The 17,260-nt window shown below is 41.4% G+C and overlaps 1 protein-coding gene across 1 annotated transcript in view; it reads right to left on the bottom strand.

Moving 5' to 3' along the window:
• Nucleotides 1-3,635: 3,635 nt before the first annotated feature.
• TOX3 (TOX high mobility group box family member 3) overlaps nucleotides 3,636-17,260 on the bottom strand; it is a 73,959-nt gene continuing 60,334 nt past the window's right edge. The window contains exons 4-7 of the mRNA XM_082005881.1: nucleotides 9,896-10,165; nucleotides 8,317-8,544; nucleotides 6,881-6,961; nucleotides 3,636-4,779 (exon numbers count right to left, since the gene is read on the bottom strand). Of these exons, the coding sequence (XP_081862007.1) occupies nucleotides 4,042-4,779; nucleotides 6,881-6,961; nucleotides 8,317-8,544; nucleotides 9,896-10,165 (1,317 nt within the window). The 3' untranslated portion in view covers nucleotides 3,636-4,041. The remainder of the gene's footprint in view (nucleotides 4,780-6,880; nucleotides 6,962-8,316; nucleotides 8,545-9,895; nucleotides 10,166-17,260) is intronic.

Genomic DNA, 17,260 nt, shown 5'->3' with positions numbered 1-17,260 from the left:
GACGCCGCTCCCTACTTTTAGTCAGCTGTTCCTTTAAGCATCACTGGCAAACCTCTCAGAAAAGTATGGGAATGAGGTATATTTTGTTCCGTGCCAAAATACAGAGTCCAGTCTTTCAGAGCCGAAACGTTCACATTTAACTGCACCCCTGGCAGTTTCAAGGGTATCATTTTAAAACTACGGTATATTCTGTTAAATCACGCCGTGCACCGATCCCGTTTTGCTTCCATCCACTTAGCCTATTAATGCAGGCTAATACCGCACGTTCTTGCGGCAGCAAAACCTAAAGCGTACCAGGAGACGACAGTGATAGATTACATGTACATGCTGCGTCACATCCAATTAACTCAAATTGACTGTGTACTGCATTATGCTGTTAGTGCATGGAAGATCAATAAATATGGAGAAAACCCAACGAGGCTCGCTCCGTTCCCATCCAATTCTAGTAGGTCTGAGGCAGATCATGCTCCTATGATGTGTACGCTGCTGCTGAAGAGGGCAGGTGGTGCATAGACACCATTCAAACTTGGCCTATTCAATCTAAACTCCTCTAACTCGCCATTCATGCATAGCAAAACACCATCTGGTCCTATTTTGCCTCCAGCAATCACAGCTGACCAAAAACGATAATAACAGCTGTTGCGAAACAAAAGCCAAACAAAGGGGGGAGGGAAAGGTTAGAACGAAGTCCAGTGCTGCAAAATACTCCGTGAAGTGCGAAATGGAAAAGGAGCCATTCAAATAGCCAATCCCCACTGAAAAGAGTCAGTGCAAGACTTCTGGTTAAACTTGAGATATTTAATCCATCTGTCCTGCAAACCACAACGGTCAGGTGATAATATAAAATTGAGATTATGTTGCAGAGAGGTATTTAAAGCCTTTGTTCTCCAAGTTACAAACTAATGACCCTGTGTCAGCTAAAAATTAAACCTCCTTATGTTCTTTCATCATGTGTCAACCTGGGTTAATGTGAAAGTAGAATGTGGTTAACTGGGGTGATAAAGCATCTGAAACCTTGGGAAAAGAAGGGAGCAGTTAAGTGCTTGTAAATGATAGGAAGGAAAACGTTCTTTAAACCGTGCACGACGATGAAATCGTACGGATACTGCGTTTTCCCTGTATAAACTGCATATTAAGCGATTTAAATTAACAGTTTTATTTATGACCTGTGATAGCAAAGTTCCTCACTTAGACTTAGGGAATACGAACACCAACTTGCACAGTTTGAAACACAAGATGTTCTGCAATATGCTATTGTGGGTAATGTGAAATATAATTTTGTAGCAAGCAGGGAGATGCTCCTGTTTTTCAAGATTCAAATTTTGATATTTAAAACGTACAGTCCTGCTTGATGATTAATTTTGTTTAGCTGCAGTAATTAAAACTATTTTTCCTGGAATTGACCATCAGTAGTTCAGCAGCTCTTAATGAAACGTGAAAAAACCCAGGATTTATGAAATCATTTAATGACTGTAATAACACCTGCTTCTCGCTGCAAATAGTTGAAAACAGACTTCAGTTGTAATTAACTCTTATCACTAGTGACATTTTTCCAACGATACTTCATAGGTCTTCAAAATGACAATTATAGAACTAATACACAATTACTGTCACATGCAGTTTAGCAATTATTTCTGAAGACATTTGTCTAAAGGTTTCAAAACCACTATAAAACGGTTCCCTTTGTTATGTAACATTGGTTAAAACCGACACACACGAAATCCTCTCCCAGCCATCCTCCGCCGTGCCACTTCTGGCGCGGGCAGGCTTCCTCGCGCTTGGAATAAACATCCGCCGCCCCAGACATTATTAGATATCATACGAAGGCTATTACGAGCACGGGTAGCTGTCAACTAACACCTATTATGAAAAGCTTCAATTTATACACGGTTTTTTCTGCTCCAAGAAATCTATAAATTTATAATTAGAATCTCTTGCTGCTCAATATTTGTACATAATAAACAGAGTACCTGAGGATGATGAAATATTGAAAGCTGAATTCATTATTCATAAACTCACATGGTATTGTACCTCTTCCCTCAAGCCTGGCTGCAACTTTTTGGGATCTATATTCCGTTATTTTTTGGTTGCGGCCTGCGCGTGGTAGCCATGGACACCACCACAAACAGGATTAGGATTCTGCTCAGGTTTGACACTTGCTGGTTTTAATTTTCATTTTATCATAAGCAGTTTAAGATTGTTGCCAGTGGTAATTTGCAATTTTTATCAAGACCTCTTCATTATAGCTTCTGACAGGACAGATGCTGTAATTAATCATGCAAGACAACTGGGGATAGTGGTCAGACGGCACTCGCAGCACAGCTATTGCAGGCGAAGAGGAGAAAGAAGAAAATAAAGGATTTCTCCTCTCTGTCAAGAGGAGAAATGTACAAACATCACCAATATCCTGACAACACACTGGACATGACCGTTTCCAAATCCTCCACAAGGATTTTGCCCTCTCCACCCCTCCTCTATCGCATCCTACTTTTATGATAAATTTAAGTCAGACAACTCGGGATCAGCCAGAGTTAGGGGCTTAGAGACGGGGAGCCCTCGGCAGTAGCTGCGTTTACATCTGAAAGTCAAAGATCTAAAGAAAACCACAATTTGTGCTTATTTGCACCTCTGAACGCTAGTGCCGAGGGCCAGGTTCGCTGTCCTGTTCCTGCGGATAAACGTGCCGCGAACGCCTTGTCACTCTACCGAGGGCTTTCCCTCTCGGAAGTAAGGCGCAGAAACCTCAGGGAAGTTGTACGCGACTCTTCAGCAGCGCGGCTTTACGGATACGAGAGCCGATCGCACGCTCGGTTCCCATCGGTACCTATCTACCCGGAACGTCTGATGAAATAGAAATCCAAGAAGTTAAATACATTTTCCAAGAAAGCGTTTTCATAAGGAAACGTTTCTGTTTTTTGTATCAAAGACTTATGCCCATGGGTTTTACTGAAATGTGTTTATTCTATAGCAAGATAAAAGCATTTATTTTAGATAAGCAAAATACAAACAACTTAATTGCTGCTATCGTAACTCATAAAAAAGTATAAAACAGCATAAAAACACAATAAGCAATGTAGCAATTAATAATTCATGTTACCAGTGTTTACATTAAAGCCTCATTTATGAAAACTTTACAACACATGATATGAAAACTTACAACTTTTAAAGAAAATATTTACATTGATTATTCGGTTGTGGAGTTTCATTTAAATATTCTACTGGTTTTACAGCGTATTAAAAACTCTTGCATTTTTCATCTTAGCTTTCTGTAATAACAGTTTTATTTAAGTGCATTTCCCTTTTAAAAATACAGTGTATTAAATCTGAAACTCATCACTTCGACACAGAATATAATATTCACATTTGTTCTGTAATTGAATTAACGTAAGAGGGTAAATTAGGTTTATTTGGAGAAACGATGTGAAAGGCCGGGTCAAACATTGAAGTTCAGTTACTTGCCTTTGTTTTTCTGAAGACATTGAGGAGAGAAACAAATTAAGAGCTTTGGCAAAGATCTGTGATTTACTCTATTTTTTCATGACAAAAAATGCCATCAACTAACTCATGTCATACAAGTATGATTGTATGAAATCCAATCATCATTTTACAGGTAGTTACAACTGTGCTTTAAGGGCTTCATGAGTTCATACTGCCTTGAAGTGCATTATTCACTTTTAGAGAAAGAAGGGTTATATCGTGTAACTCTGAAAGGCCATTTTGCAGTCATAAGGTCCAGGTATTTATTAGGCCATTTGATTCACATATTGTAGGTAAAGCTTAAATAAATTAAAAAGGCATCACATGAAAAAGAGCACAGCTTTTTTTTTTTTTTTTTAAACAAAATGATTTATAGTCAGCTAAAAGATGATACACAGCTACATTGTAGTTCTTTATTGCCTATCTAATAGACACTTTAGAGGACCATTTGATCTGTTATGCATCCCTGCATAACTACCATCAACAATTTACAGTTTTCAGCCAAATATGGTTTACCCCTACCCCCTCCATCAACACAAAGCCATGTTGCAAGACCATCTATCTTCAGAAAATACTGACCTGTGATAATACTTGAGTCTGTGTCTGAGATTGTATTTGTGACTGGTGCTGCTGAGGTGCTGGCGGAGGGCTCCCAATGGCAGGGAGGGGAGAAGTGATCTGAGAGGCTCCCGGAGAATGCTGCTGAGGAGAAGGCTGTGACTGGTGTTGCATATGCTGCATTTGCTGCTGCTGCATTTGCTGAAGCTGTATGTGCTGCAGTTGCTGTTGCATTTGCTGTTGATTAATTTGCTGCTGAAGATGCTGCTGCTGCTGCAAGTGTTGTTGCATGTGGTGCTGAAAATGCTGCTGTTGCATTTGCTGTTGTATTTGCTGATGCATTTGATGCTGATGTAGTTGCTGCTGTTGCATCTGCTGCATCTGTTGCTGCTGGAGCTGCTGTATCTGGTGCTGCTGGCTTTGCAGTGAGGGACTGACTTGAGACGAAGACGGCGTTGCCACCATATTTGTTCCCATAGAGCTTATCAAGGGAGCTGGAATGTTTGTTGGCATGTTTGGTGCAATGGTAACAGAAGCTACGATCTGATTCATCGGCAGTCTCATGGTTAAAGGTTTTGGAGCGATTGCTCTGGGAAGGGACTGTTGAAGAGTTTGAGGAGATGCCGATACTGTCGCGTGTTGCGAAAGAGACGTATTCAGAATAAGGGAGGAAGACAAATTTGTGGACGCCAACGTTTGCTGTACGGAACGAATTGTCTGGGCCTCAGCAGATTCTGCAGCAGCCTGTGTTTGGAAAAGAAATTCATTGTATTTGCAACAGAAAAAACATTTTTTCTGCTTACACGGAAAGAAAAGTCACAGCGACTCAGACTTTTTCGTCTTTTGTTTTCTATCAGAAAAGATCGATCAGCAATCTGGAAAGGATCGCTGATCCACCAATCCGTTACATCGCCTCTGTCTCTGTATACAGGTACTCCCAGACAAAAAAAACCTAACTTGTTCAACACCAGAAAGCTACAGACGTCACGTACATCGTGCGGCTGAAAGAGCTAAAAAGGGCCCCTCACACTTTCTATATCTATGTTTTCAAAAAAACTCTGTTCGTTGGGAGACAAATCTGAGCAGAACAGCCCCGTCGCCGGTTAGCATGGTGTAAGAGCAGTGTACAAACAACAGAACTTCCCAAACAACTCTTTTAATTTGCCTGCTGTAGTTCCTTGCACCTATGGCACCAAGACCTAGGTACCGACAAGAGCCAGAAGTCTACGGGAACGCTGTCAAGGCGCCCAGCTGAACGCTCTGGAAGCAGTACCGTTGCATCAGCGGCGTGTCCTGCTCGGGGAATCCTGCCTAATTCCAGCGTCCTGAGGAGACACCCCTGTGGGAAAGCTACTGTCCAAAGAGGCCTACTGCAATAAATGAGGCATTCTGGTGCCTTTGAAGGCATAGTTTTATTAGGTATATTTAAATATACTACGTATATTTAAATCACACAGATTTAAGCGCCAAAGGTAGGATTCGTCCCTCAGTTTTACACATCTGCATTGTACATGACACGTAAAATAGTCGCCTAGAATCCCTGTATAAAGACAATGGAGAGAAAAAGTCTCTGCCAGAACAATTAACTGACATGTTTTAGACATTTACTTTAGAATGTGTCAAATTATGATGCAGAAAGTGTCTATTCCATCCCTACTCTCAGCAACAACCTCAGATGAAAAAGCTACAGCAAGAACGTCTTAAGTGTTAATTTCCACTTACAGTCTTCCCACAAGTTACTCAGCAGCCCAGGTCCCACAGATTTGGGGGCAAAATATGATTTCTGATGTTATTGAGAAGGCAATTTAGGATTAACAAATTAAATTCCCTCAAAGATATTTACAATTCCAGCTGCCATTGAACGTAGCATAGCGATACTAAAGGCTTTGAGAATATTATCTAAGTCATAGAGACAACAGAAGAACGCAGCTTCTCAACACGAGAAGAAATCTTCCAGCTTTCAAGAATGCACGTCTGATTTCTGCTGTTGTATTTCTAAGCATTAATTAAAATACACAGCAACTTTCCGTGTGATTTACTAGCACTACGGTGTTGTACATTCCAGTAAGTATTCTCAGGAGCAAGATACAATCATTTTCTTCTGTTGCTTTCTTGTGATCAAAGCTATTTTTGTAATTGATCTTTATGAAATACTGTTAAAGAAATAACCACCTTGATTAATTTTTAGCCATATTTTAGATGGCCATAAGTATTCAGATGCAACAGATCTACAACCACTGTAGCGCTGCCGGTTAAAAAGGTACATTCTCAAATAAGACAGCAGAGTTTTAGTTTTCTTCACGAGTTTTATTTTTAACTCGGGATCCACTAAAATAGTCCATGTGGCTCACTGCCAGCTAATCCTTTTGGCTCTCCAAATTCAGAGCCACCACGTAATTTTCCCCTCACCTGCAAGAAATACTTAAGCTTTGTCATACAATAACTGCTCTCCAGCTCGACGCAAAACAAGTCCGTCTTTCGAGAAGTAGCACTTGAGGAAAAACAAAACTCCGCTAATAGCTTGAAAACGGTAATGTCAAAGGTCAGTATATTTTCCATGACTGAATTTTACTTTTGCAATGAAGTGCATTATTTCGCCTCCATAGATAAAGATGTACATTTACAAAGTTATTGTTTGGTAATCATTACTGTGGCATTAGAGAGATGAAATTTTTTTTGCAGAGACCAAGCGGGGTTCAAGCGGCAGCACAACGTCTCGTAGAGCTGTATTACAGAAATCCTAGGATTCGACTTTTATTTTGCGTAACACCCACCCCCCCCGCCATGTTGAAACACCGTGGCCAAAAACTAACTTGCATTACGCTGAAGGCATTATTGGGCTTACCTTAGAAACCAGGCTTGCTCTATAAGCAGCAAGTGCCTTTAGGTACTCTTTTTTGGCAGCTTCAGTTTTTCTTTTATATACCTATTAAAAGAGACCACAATTTCACCAACTTTAATTCTGAAGACGTTTTTGCCAGAAAGCTCTCAAAATCATTTGCAAAAAAACCAAAAAACACAGACCAATGAACCTGAAAACACTCTACTGTTAGATGGGCTTTTTCTTCCCTGAAAGATCTAAATATTCTTGCAGGTGGTTACGGACTTTCATGTCGACTCACTGGACTTGCACCACAATTTATGTTGCTTTACTGTGACTAAAAAAAGCTGCTAGAGCAGCCAACTGTTTGACAAGACTACCTATGCACTCTTTGCCTCCCCAGGAAACAATATTTTAATGACTCTAAGTAACAGGGATACAAGAACACTGAGTATTTCTGATGCTGAAAGGTATCTGCAGTAGTAGAAAATAGCAAAAAATGCTGATGCAATGTATTTTTTAAACAAATATTTGAGCTACATATTAAAAAAACCATTTAAACCTTTAGAAAAGGTGGTTCATAGAGCTTGGAAAATTACTCTCCCCTAAATCCAGTATGAGAGAATCCCATTGAGTTAAACAAGAACAGTCAGGCAAAAATGAATTAATCTGCATTTTTAATCATCAGTAAATTTAAAGTTCACCTTTGAATCATGTTCACCATCATCTGTTACATCAGACTAAAAGCTTCCAAATGTATTTCACAAACAAATATCATTCCTATCTTGCCAGAAAGTGTCCTATTCAGGGATGTATTCTTCTATCGCTGCTTTCATTAACTGTTACTGGGAGCTGCACAGAGTATCAACAGGCAAACAGCCTCAAAGCATTTTTATTTTTTCCCCTTCAATCCATGCGCAGGAGTTAACATGTGTACAGAACGAAGAATAACCCTCAAGGAAGAACAAAACTCATCATTCTGTACCGAGTTTGAGTTGGAGGTAACATTTCACACACGACATTGTAATGAGGCACAGAGGGTTGGCTTCAAAGGTTGGAAATCAACACGCTTTGTAACAAATCCATAAGGCAGATCAAAGGAAAATGGTAAATGTGCTGCACCTTCCCCTTTTCTAATTTCTGATTAATAGGAAACAAGAGCTTTGAAATAGGAATCATCAAAAGATGGTCTTAACAGGACTCTAGGACAGTATCACCTGAGCTTTTTTACAAACTGCCCTTGAGAATTTAAAGACAAATACAGCCATTTAACACTACCTACTGGCTCTTATAACAAAATGCTTTTCAGATGCCAGGTCTTCAGCAAGTTCAAAAATCAGCGTAGCTCTACAGGGTAAGAGGTCTACATCAGCAAGTAGCATGGTCCACTCATCGAGCAGAGGTAGGATTTTTTCACAAGGATAACTATTTTACTTGACAACCCTGCATCAATTTTTTACCTGTTTTTGTTCTTCTCCTAAACTGTCCCACATAGATGCCACTATTTTTGAAACCTCTCCAAAGGTAGCATTTGGGTTCTGCCCTTTAATTGCAGCTTGTGTATCCCTGAAGAAAAGGGCATATGCAGACACTGGCTTTTGTGGCTCATTGGGATCTTTCTTTTTCTTCTTCTTTGGAGTCTTGGGCTTCTTGCCAGAATCCGGGGCAGCTCTTTTTTCTCCAGTAGCCTAAGAAACCGTAACAACAAGAACAGTCAATGTATGCATGAAATAAGTCAGATTAGTTCAGAAAAATTATTGAGAGTCTGGCTTAATAACATATGGATAAAGCTACTAGGTAGGCAGTATTTTGGAGAGTCCTGTTGTGCAAGCCTTTCTCCTACCAAATAGTACTCGGTCTCGGCTTATCTCATCAGATCTACTGGAACTAAATGCATGAATAGTTCTTACTCATTGCAAGCATGGCTCAGAGAGTCAAATCCTACGAGCTTGACCTGAAAAAGTACACCCCAATGCTAATTTGTATTAAAAAAATTATTAAGATTTAATCTAGAGTGTATTTTGAATAAGATGTAATTTCAGCAGTAGAGACTCAAAGGACAAGAGCCGGGAGGCATCTCCTGATTCCCAGATTTAGACTGTCAACTTCGAGATGGGCCAGGGCTTAGGAAGCCTATCCTTCAGGCGAAAAGCAGCAGCAACTCCCCAGCCTCTCTCCACCCGCAGCCAACACCCACTGTGTCCCCCGCCCACCTCCACGCTGCCCGTGCAGCGCCAGGTGCCCGTGCGGCAGCGCCGGCTCCCTCGTACCGCCAGGCACCCGCCCCGCGCCTGACGCAGGGGACGGGAACCCGCGGCAGCAGAGCCGGGATTACAGGTAACCCGGTCCCTGTCTGCGCCTCGTGTCCCGTACCCTCTTTTCTTCAACCACGCACAGATTACTGCAACAAGGGGATAAAGTGGCTCTCAGTATACCCCCGCCACAGTCACCTTACTTCGGTGTTTTGAGGATCCAGTACAATGATCTTTCCATATGCACAATTTCCATTAACTTAATGAGAAAACCTTTCATTGAACAGCCTAAATGAGGCCCTTTAAATATACTGCTATACTAACAATTGTGCTTTATTTTACTGATAAAATTTTCCTTTATAACAGATTTACTTAAAGCAAAATGTAAATTAACTAAACTTTCAGTTAGAAGAAAGCCTATGTTATTTCTAAATGCATCTCTGTTTTACACGACTCCAGAGAATATCAAAATGACATTGATGGATCTCAAAATGAGATTCACTAGATCTATAAAATCTGAAACGAATTATGACTGTTAGACCAAATATCTATATATCTATATATCTATAGAGAGATATATATGTATTTTCTCACCTTTATTATTATGGAGGTATTATGGAAACTTCTTAAATAAAGAAGCTAAACAGCAAATTAATCATATTCCACTATACTGTAACATTTGTATTTTATATGACCACATTGCAGCTAAGATGATACTGCCACATTCATGAAAATATAGCGCATAGACATGTAAAGCTTACTCACTGCAGTGCACGGAATAACTTACTCTATTTGATTCATCTGCATCTTCTTCATTTATAGAACTGGATGGGGAAGGAGTGGCTGATTTACTTGCGGGAGGGGAGGGAGAAGTGTGTGGCAAATTAGTGCCTCCTAAATTTAACCCCAGCTGCGCACTTAGCTGAGACTGGTTAATGGTGGTTAGCTGAGAAGGAGGCATAATTCCCGAGTGAGCAGCATCTGCCATATGGATGATAGATCTCATGATCAGAGAGTGATCCTGGCGATACTGGGAAACTTGTGTGTGGCTCTGATCCTAAAAGAGATTGAGACACATTGAGTCGTTAGCAGTGACCACAGAGCATTATCAGGTAAAGTTATTTTCACAGGCTTACAGAACCGACACTGTCAACTTGCAGGTTGTTTCGTTTCTTTTCAATGAATTAAATGCATTTTTAATAAACTAAACGCAGCAACAGTTACCACACTTTTCCCGGACTTCACTTCTTCCCCACTTGTGGGTGGGTTTTTTTTGTGGAATAAAAACTGCATTTCCCCATTTTTAAACATCCCTTCTCTTGATGCAGTTTGAAATTCCCACATAAACAACAGGGAAACAGGCTGACTGACAATACAGGGAGAACACTGCAACTGAGAAGACACAAACTGCTGTCAAGTGCAGAAAGGAAACAAATACGGGGAGGGAATGAATATATATATATATATGTGGAGAAAAGCATCTTCCTTCACTGACATTCAATTATTCTTAGCTGTTACTAGTAACAGTAGCAGGAATAAAACAATCCTGTCTGAGTGGGATTTTAAAGTTGTTTTAAACAAAGAACACTGCCCTGCCCGGGCTCGAGTGCAGACACTGCAGCGTGCTGGAGAACCGTTCAAGTAATCCTAATCGCTCCTAAAAATCCTTATTCACAAGTACCACACAAAACTACATGTTTTTATCTTTAATCCAACAACCAAACACACGTGGAAGTGGCAAGGTATGTACCAATCACCAACTTTATTTTGCTTGTACTTCATGTCTCGGAAACTCAAGTGCTTGCACGGTTTAGTTCCCGCTGTTTCTCGAGGGCACAAACTATGTCGTCTTCTACATCTGCACAACACTTAGCACATTTCTAAATAAAAAGAAGCAAGACCCTGAAGTTAAAGTCAACTGGAATCTGCCTGTGAACAACTCAGTTTTGTTATTTTTTAACCGTGCATGGATCAATACACAATGAAGGAACAGTTAAACAGCAAAGAAGATTTTTAGGTAAGTGAAGAGAATAAATAGCTCACAAATTCATTCAGCAACCCGATTAATCTATAGCCATTGCTTGAACAGACAGAAACATGAGAAATAAATTAGATTTTGAAAATTCTTTCATTATTAATAACCTACATTGCAATTAGCAGCAGGTGCGATGATCCTTAACGAAATGACACAGAAGAAAACAGCAATGCTGGGAGCCCAGCACACCGCCCACCAGACCTCCACAACGGAGTCTGACCACCCCAGCGCTCTCATTACTAAGCCTGGACAAGCCCAAAGCAGTTTTCAAAAATCTGTGTCAGCACAGAGCTAAGTTTAGCCCACGTGACTTTTCTCTTCCTTTTTACTACTCTTCCCTCAGCAGAGGCGGTGGGTCTGTGCTCCTGAAAACCCCTTCTTGGACGGGACAAGTGCAGCCGCACAAAGAAGCAACACCGCGTTGGAAGACGCGCGCCCTGCCTCGTCCATCCGATGCGCGAGAGCTGCTGCACGCTGCTTCCCTACAGCAATGCATCATATTAATTCTGAGTTTGGCATTCACGTGCCTTCCTGCCAAAGCCTACGCAGAAAAAACAGATCCTTCTTAGCATAAAAGTACATGTAGTATTGCACCTGGATCCAATGCAGGGGACGTTAACCCCACGGGCTCATGATACAGATCCTATGCACTACGTCTCACCCTCATGTTCCCCGTGCCTTCCAAGCCACTGCCAGCTTGGCTTATCATCCATACCACACCATGCTGCTTTTCCTACTTCTTAAATTCTTTTGATACTTTCAGTAAAGGAGTGTAGTTCCTTAGAGATGAATGCATGTGCCAAAAGTGGATCACTTGATACAGGAAGATCAAAACATCAGACTTAGTGACTGAAATGCCCGTTTGCCTCAGGGCACCTTTCTCTGAAAATTTACTACCGTTAACTATAGTGTCATTTTGACTATGACTTGTATTGGCAGTGGCATCTGGAAGTCATTCCAAGTCTTTCGTAAAAGGATATCACTTTCTGCGTATTACTCCATTCATTTTAGATTACAGACATTATTTTATTGCATGAAGAAAAACTCTGCTGGTAAAGCGGAGGTGGAGATCATCAGAATGACCTTCTCTCACGGAAATTAACTTTCTTCATTATTTTGCAGGCAGTACTTTCTTGGAGGTGTTCTACATCTAAAAGACTAGCTTTTGGTCCCTCTTTTTTGTTACACAACACAGGCCTTTCTGGCCTTTACGCTGAGGCGACAAAATGTGATGACGTGGAGTAAATGGTTTGTAACCCAACTCTTGTCATTTTGGTTGCATCTATGATTTTATTGAGACTAAATTCTCTTGACTTGCACTGACCCAGAATCTAATTTTATACACAAGCCCATGAATTCTTAACTGTTGCTTTTTCTGACACTGATGCTTATGTGTGCTTTTTACATTCATTTAATTCCAGTTTTTCTTTTCTGTATATTTTCCTAATTTTTTAAGCTTTTTTTTTTAATCTTAAAAACTCCAGTAAAAGCTAGAAGTGGGAACAACAACATTTTTTAACTGTCTTATCTAGCACCAAACGGATAAGACTTATATAAAAGAAAAATTTTTGTATCGTTTCCAATCTTTATCATTTATATCATATGTGCATATTATGGTAATGACAAACAATACATTTTCTGCACTTTGAATTTCAGTTATATGGCTAATCAAGGTTTTTTGTTTTAAAAAAATCACAAAGAAAGGAATGAGAATTTCATTTTTTTCCTTTGTGGTACAGTGTTGTGGGCCTCAACAACCTGTGGTACCTACGGGAAGAGCTTTCAGACAAGGAAGCTTGTCAAACATTAAAAAACCACCATTTTTTACGTTTGTACAGTGGTTTGGCAAGTAGCAAGAAGGTAGAGGAGCTAGTTCAATACCAAAATTAAAGTCCACAGCATTAGTATATAGCTCCTGAGCAAACAAAACCTTCTAAGGAGGAATCTAGAATCAAGAAAACAAAATTTCCATTGATGATGCCAACTCTTATCATTTCCCTTACACCACAGAGACCGATACTGAACCAAAAGGATCAGTAACATTTCATTATGCACACAACGTTTATCAAAAAAACGGTTAACAACAAAAATCATCTTCTATCAGGAGGACGCATAGAAATACAAGTGCACTAAAACATCCACATGCCATCCTAATTACATTACTACACCAAAATTGAGCGCTCACGTCTTCAAAATAACCCACTGAGAATACCGCGAAAATTTTAGAGAATATCATGACCTCTTTTGCATGAACTTCACCAGAAGTAAAAGGGACACCCAAGTATTATAAGCATTCACAATTTTTGTAACATTATGCAAAAATGACACATTACGTCTGCCAAAAATTCATTAACTTCTCATGCAGACAGAATCAAGTTTAGATGCAGTCTGATCTGCTTTACAGTCTTGGGTTGAGGCTTGGCAAAACTCGGTGATTCTAACACAAGTCAGGCAAAACTCAACCGCTGTTTTACTCAGCGTGACAACTGAGCAAGGACATAATGTGTGAAACGGAAAACCAAAGAGAAATAACTTGTGTGAGTCCTCTGCAGACTGAAATGACTTTGTCTCAGACGCCTCTGTTGTTATCCTACACGAGTGCCGCAAAAAACCTACGGTATGGGGCCATGTACTGCGGGGAGTGCCAGCCACCTTTCAATTACACACATGGATACAGAAGCAAAATACGGTCCAAAATGTTTCCCCCTTCTCAAAACAACTTTATGGTGACTGTATCTAGGCACCTTGGCTTTCTGTCACCACTCTCTTGCACAGCTCCCATCACACACACTATAAAGATGTTCGGCATTCGACGCACAGGCGGCCTCATCAAAGGAACCAGAAGGATATCCGTCCATCAAACTATTCCACTCTCAACTATTCTAATCTATTTAGACAGTCATGCCAACAAAGTCCTATTTAGTCACATAGCCAAAGGACGCGTCTCACGGCATATGCCAAATATATAGCTTATTTTACACTTTGATTTGTAAAAGTGTAAGTTCTCAAAAAGTGATAAAATACCGATTCTTCAGCAGCCACTGGAAAGCAAAGAACAGAGTAATGAGACTTAAAAAAAAGGAATGTGCCAACTCCCACGCTTTAATTTATACAGTATTATCAAAGGTGTTTTTCAACAATTGCTGTACCTGAGCCAGCGAAAGCAAAACATATTGTTGAGTACTAAGGGGAAAATTAGGGTAATAAAAGATAGTTCGTTCTTCTGTTATCACCTCATTAAGCATCCAGTAGTTAATACAGCTCGTAATACAGCTACTATTTATTTTGACAGATAAATGCATCCAGCCATTGAGAGATACCCTGATTTCCACTTACCTGCATTTTGAGAATCATTTACATACAATAGTTTAATCCTAGATTTCTACCCTGATATAATTTTAATCTCTAGAAACATGATATTTAAAAAAATATAACTAGGAAATGTCTTTTTAGAGCATTTTGAGTAATATTGAAGTCTTGATTAAAATCAATGCCTACAGCCTTCAATCGCTTCAATAGGCAACACCTCCAGTAAGACTCTAGCCACGTCAGCACGAGCCCATGGAAGTGCCTACAGGAAGATGCAGGGCTGGGGTCTGGCCCCGTGCTGCATGAGCTGGTTTTTTAAGGAAAGTGAGAAATCCACCAACAAAAATAACTATGCAAAACCCAACATTTATGGTTACGCTCACTGTGCCCTGGTTTCAGAAGTTGACTTAAAACATTGTATATTCTATTGGCTTGGGAATTCATCACTGTCAATGTAACGTAAGCTGATGTAATATTTTCAAGGATGTATTTAAGTTGAAGCAAATGCACTGCAATGTAAAGAGTGAAATCCTCAGTAGTCCCTGTCTGTGAATTCCTCCCGTTACTTTTGGGCAAGTCAGCGTATCTCTAGAAGAAATCCTCAATACTCTCTTTCTTATAAGTAACGTATACATAAAAGAATCCATTAATCTACATTTTTACAAGATTGGAATTCACTGCCAATCAGAACAAATCAAACTTGCAGGATGCTTTTATTTGTCAGAGATTAAATCCTTACTTAATAGAATACAAAACAGTTGCACTTGGTACTGCCACCACCGAAGTGTCCTTCCTCGCCCCCCCTCAGATCCTGCCATCAGTCACAGATCTGTCACACTGCAGTGACCAGAAGATCCACTGCAAGCAGCAGCTTTTCTCTGGCAATGAGAAAACGCCCATGTTTTACGTCACGTCTGTGTAGAAAAGAAACCCTTACCTGATTTAATTCCCAAATAAAGCTACAACAAACAGTACATGTCAGTTTGGAAAAAAAAATGATGTCTGCAGCTGGATCTAAAAGATCAGTTGGTGGCAGGAGGCTTACACACATTCTGCTGCCTGAAGAACATGAAGAACAGGCAATTTCTTGGTCTGTGTGCTCCCCCAGTCCCACCACATCAAAAATTACTCTTTTCTGTTCACATGGAGCACATAAGCCAGAGGAGGGACATGAAGAGAAAAAAACCCCAAAACCAACAAACACGAGGGCCCACTGATTTATTTCTCAAAACTGAGCAACTATCTCCTTTTGTTCTGGCAATCTCAGAAGTCTCTAGAAATCCATCTCCTGCTGTATCACAGAATTTTCTTATGCAGCTGCAACCTCCAAGTCAGTTTGATGCGTTTTATAGGAATCTTTCTGATTTACTGTCCCTTGCTTTTCTTTGGGGCCTGATCTGCAACCACCTTTGCAGAGACCCCTCAAGCGGCCGGTGCTCCTCACGCTCCCGTGCGGCGCAGGGCCGCCCGCCGAGCAGCCAGCCTGACCTGCTGCTGGGGGGGGCAAGACGCTGGGCGCCCGCCAAACCCCCGGTTAAAAGCGTTTCTGCTACGGAACCAGATTTGGGGATCGGGCAGCAGGAGCACGCGGCCGCCCGGCAGCGCGGCACCCGCGGGTGTGATTCCAAGCAAGAAGGTGCCAAGGGCAACCAGCCTGGGCACCTGGCAGACCAGCGCTGCCCGGGGCGCCGGCACCAGGCTCCCCGGGGCCGCTACTGGTGCTGCTCGTGCACGGCACGCCCAGCTATCCCTAACAAAATGCTGCGCTGCGTGGCAAAGAAGTACTAAAAGCTCATAGCTAGGACAAAAATCACACAACTACCGAACTAAGAGACGAAGACATTTCTCCGAGTAGCTTATAATTCTCACCGCAGATGCCCCGCCACCCGCGCATGGGGCGCTGGCTGTTTGGGAGCTTTGTTCTCACCCGTTTACTACCCTGTGACCCCGTAGGGTCCTCATGCAGCCCCCAAAGTGGGCTGAAGGGGTAATACTTCTTGGCTGCCTTGGCTGCCGTGGGGTCCTGCCCTGGAAGAGTGTCTGCTCTTGCCGGTGGACGGCACCACAGGCTTGCTATAGCCCTCCACCCACCCACAGTAGCTGCTACTGGTGCTTTAGCATCGCCTAATTCACAATTTCTTTATCATTTAATCTTCACACCATTTTGTAGAGGCCTTTAAAAACAGATTCTCCACTCTCTTCTCCCCAGACATCTACCATACTTTAAAGCATGTTGAATCTCACTCCTTTTGGACAAGGTACCCAACAGCGTGACCACAACGCACGTGTGACTCGGAGCACAGATCCGGGCTCTCATCGGATGCGCCTGTCGGCACGAGGAGCTTCTCTCCAAGTCGGCAGCAGGAGCCCGGGTCTGCTGTATGCAAACAGCGGAGGCACGCTGCAGACGCCCTAAGTCGCAGAACGGCCGATAAATGCTGTTAGCAGTTCTGTTACAATTTCAGAGGCAAACTTCAAAGGTCCTTCTTATGCAGCAAGCAACGTGGGGAGAGGCTGCAAGGAAGCACGACAACTAACAAACGTTATCAAAGGTAACAAAAATTGTGCAAGGAATAGGGGGGACAGACTTGGGGGTTACATGGCATTTGTTTGTTTAAAAATCACTACAAGTGTTGGTAGCTATGCTCTGGGGGGGTATATTTTTTCTTTGGGTTTTTGGGAGGCTTGGAGTTTTTTGTTTGGGTTTTGTTTGGTGGTTGTTGGTTTTTAAAGCGAATCGGAACAGTAAGTCTCATTATCTTTTGTGTTACCAGAGCCGGGTATTTTTTCTTCCAGCTACCTGACAAC

The sequence above is a fragment of the Phaethon aethereus genome, assembly GCF_964289735.1.
Source record: "Phaethon aethereus genome assembly, chromosome: 13".
In the NCBI taxonomy this organism is placed as follows: Eukaryota; Metazoa; Chordata; class Aves; order Phaethontiformes; family Phaethontidae; genus Phaethon; species Phaethon aethereus.
Note: the sequence above shows the minus strand (reverse complement) of the source record. Positions and strands in the feature narration are given on the sequence as shown.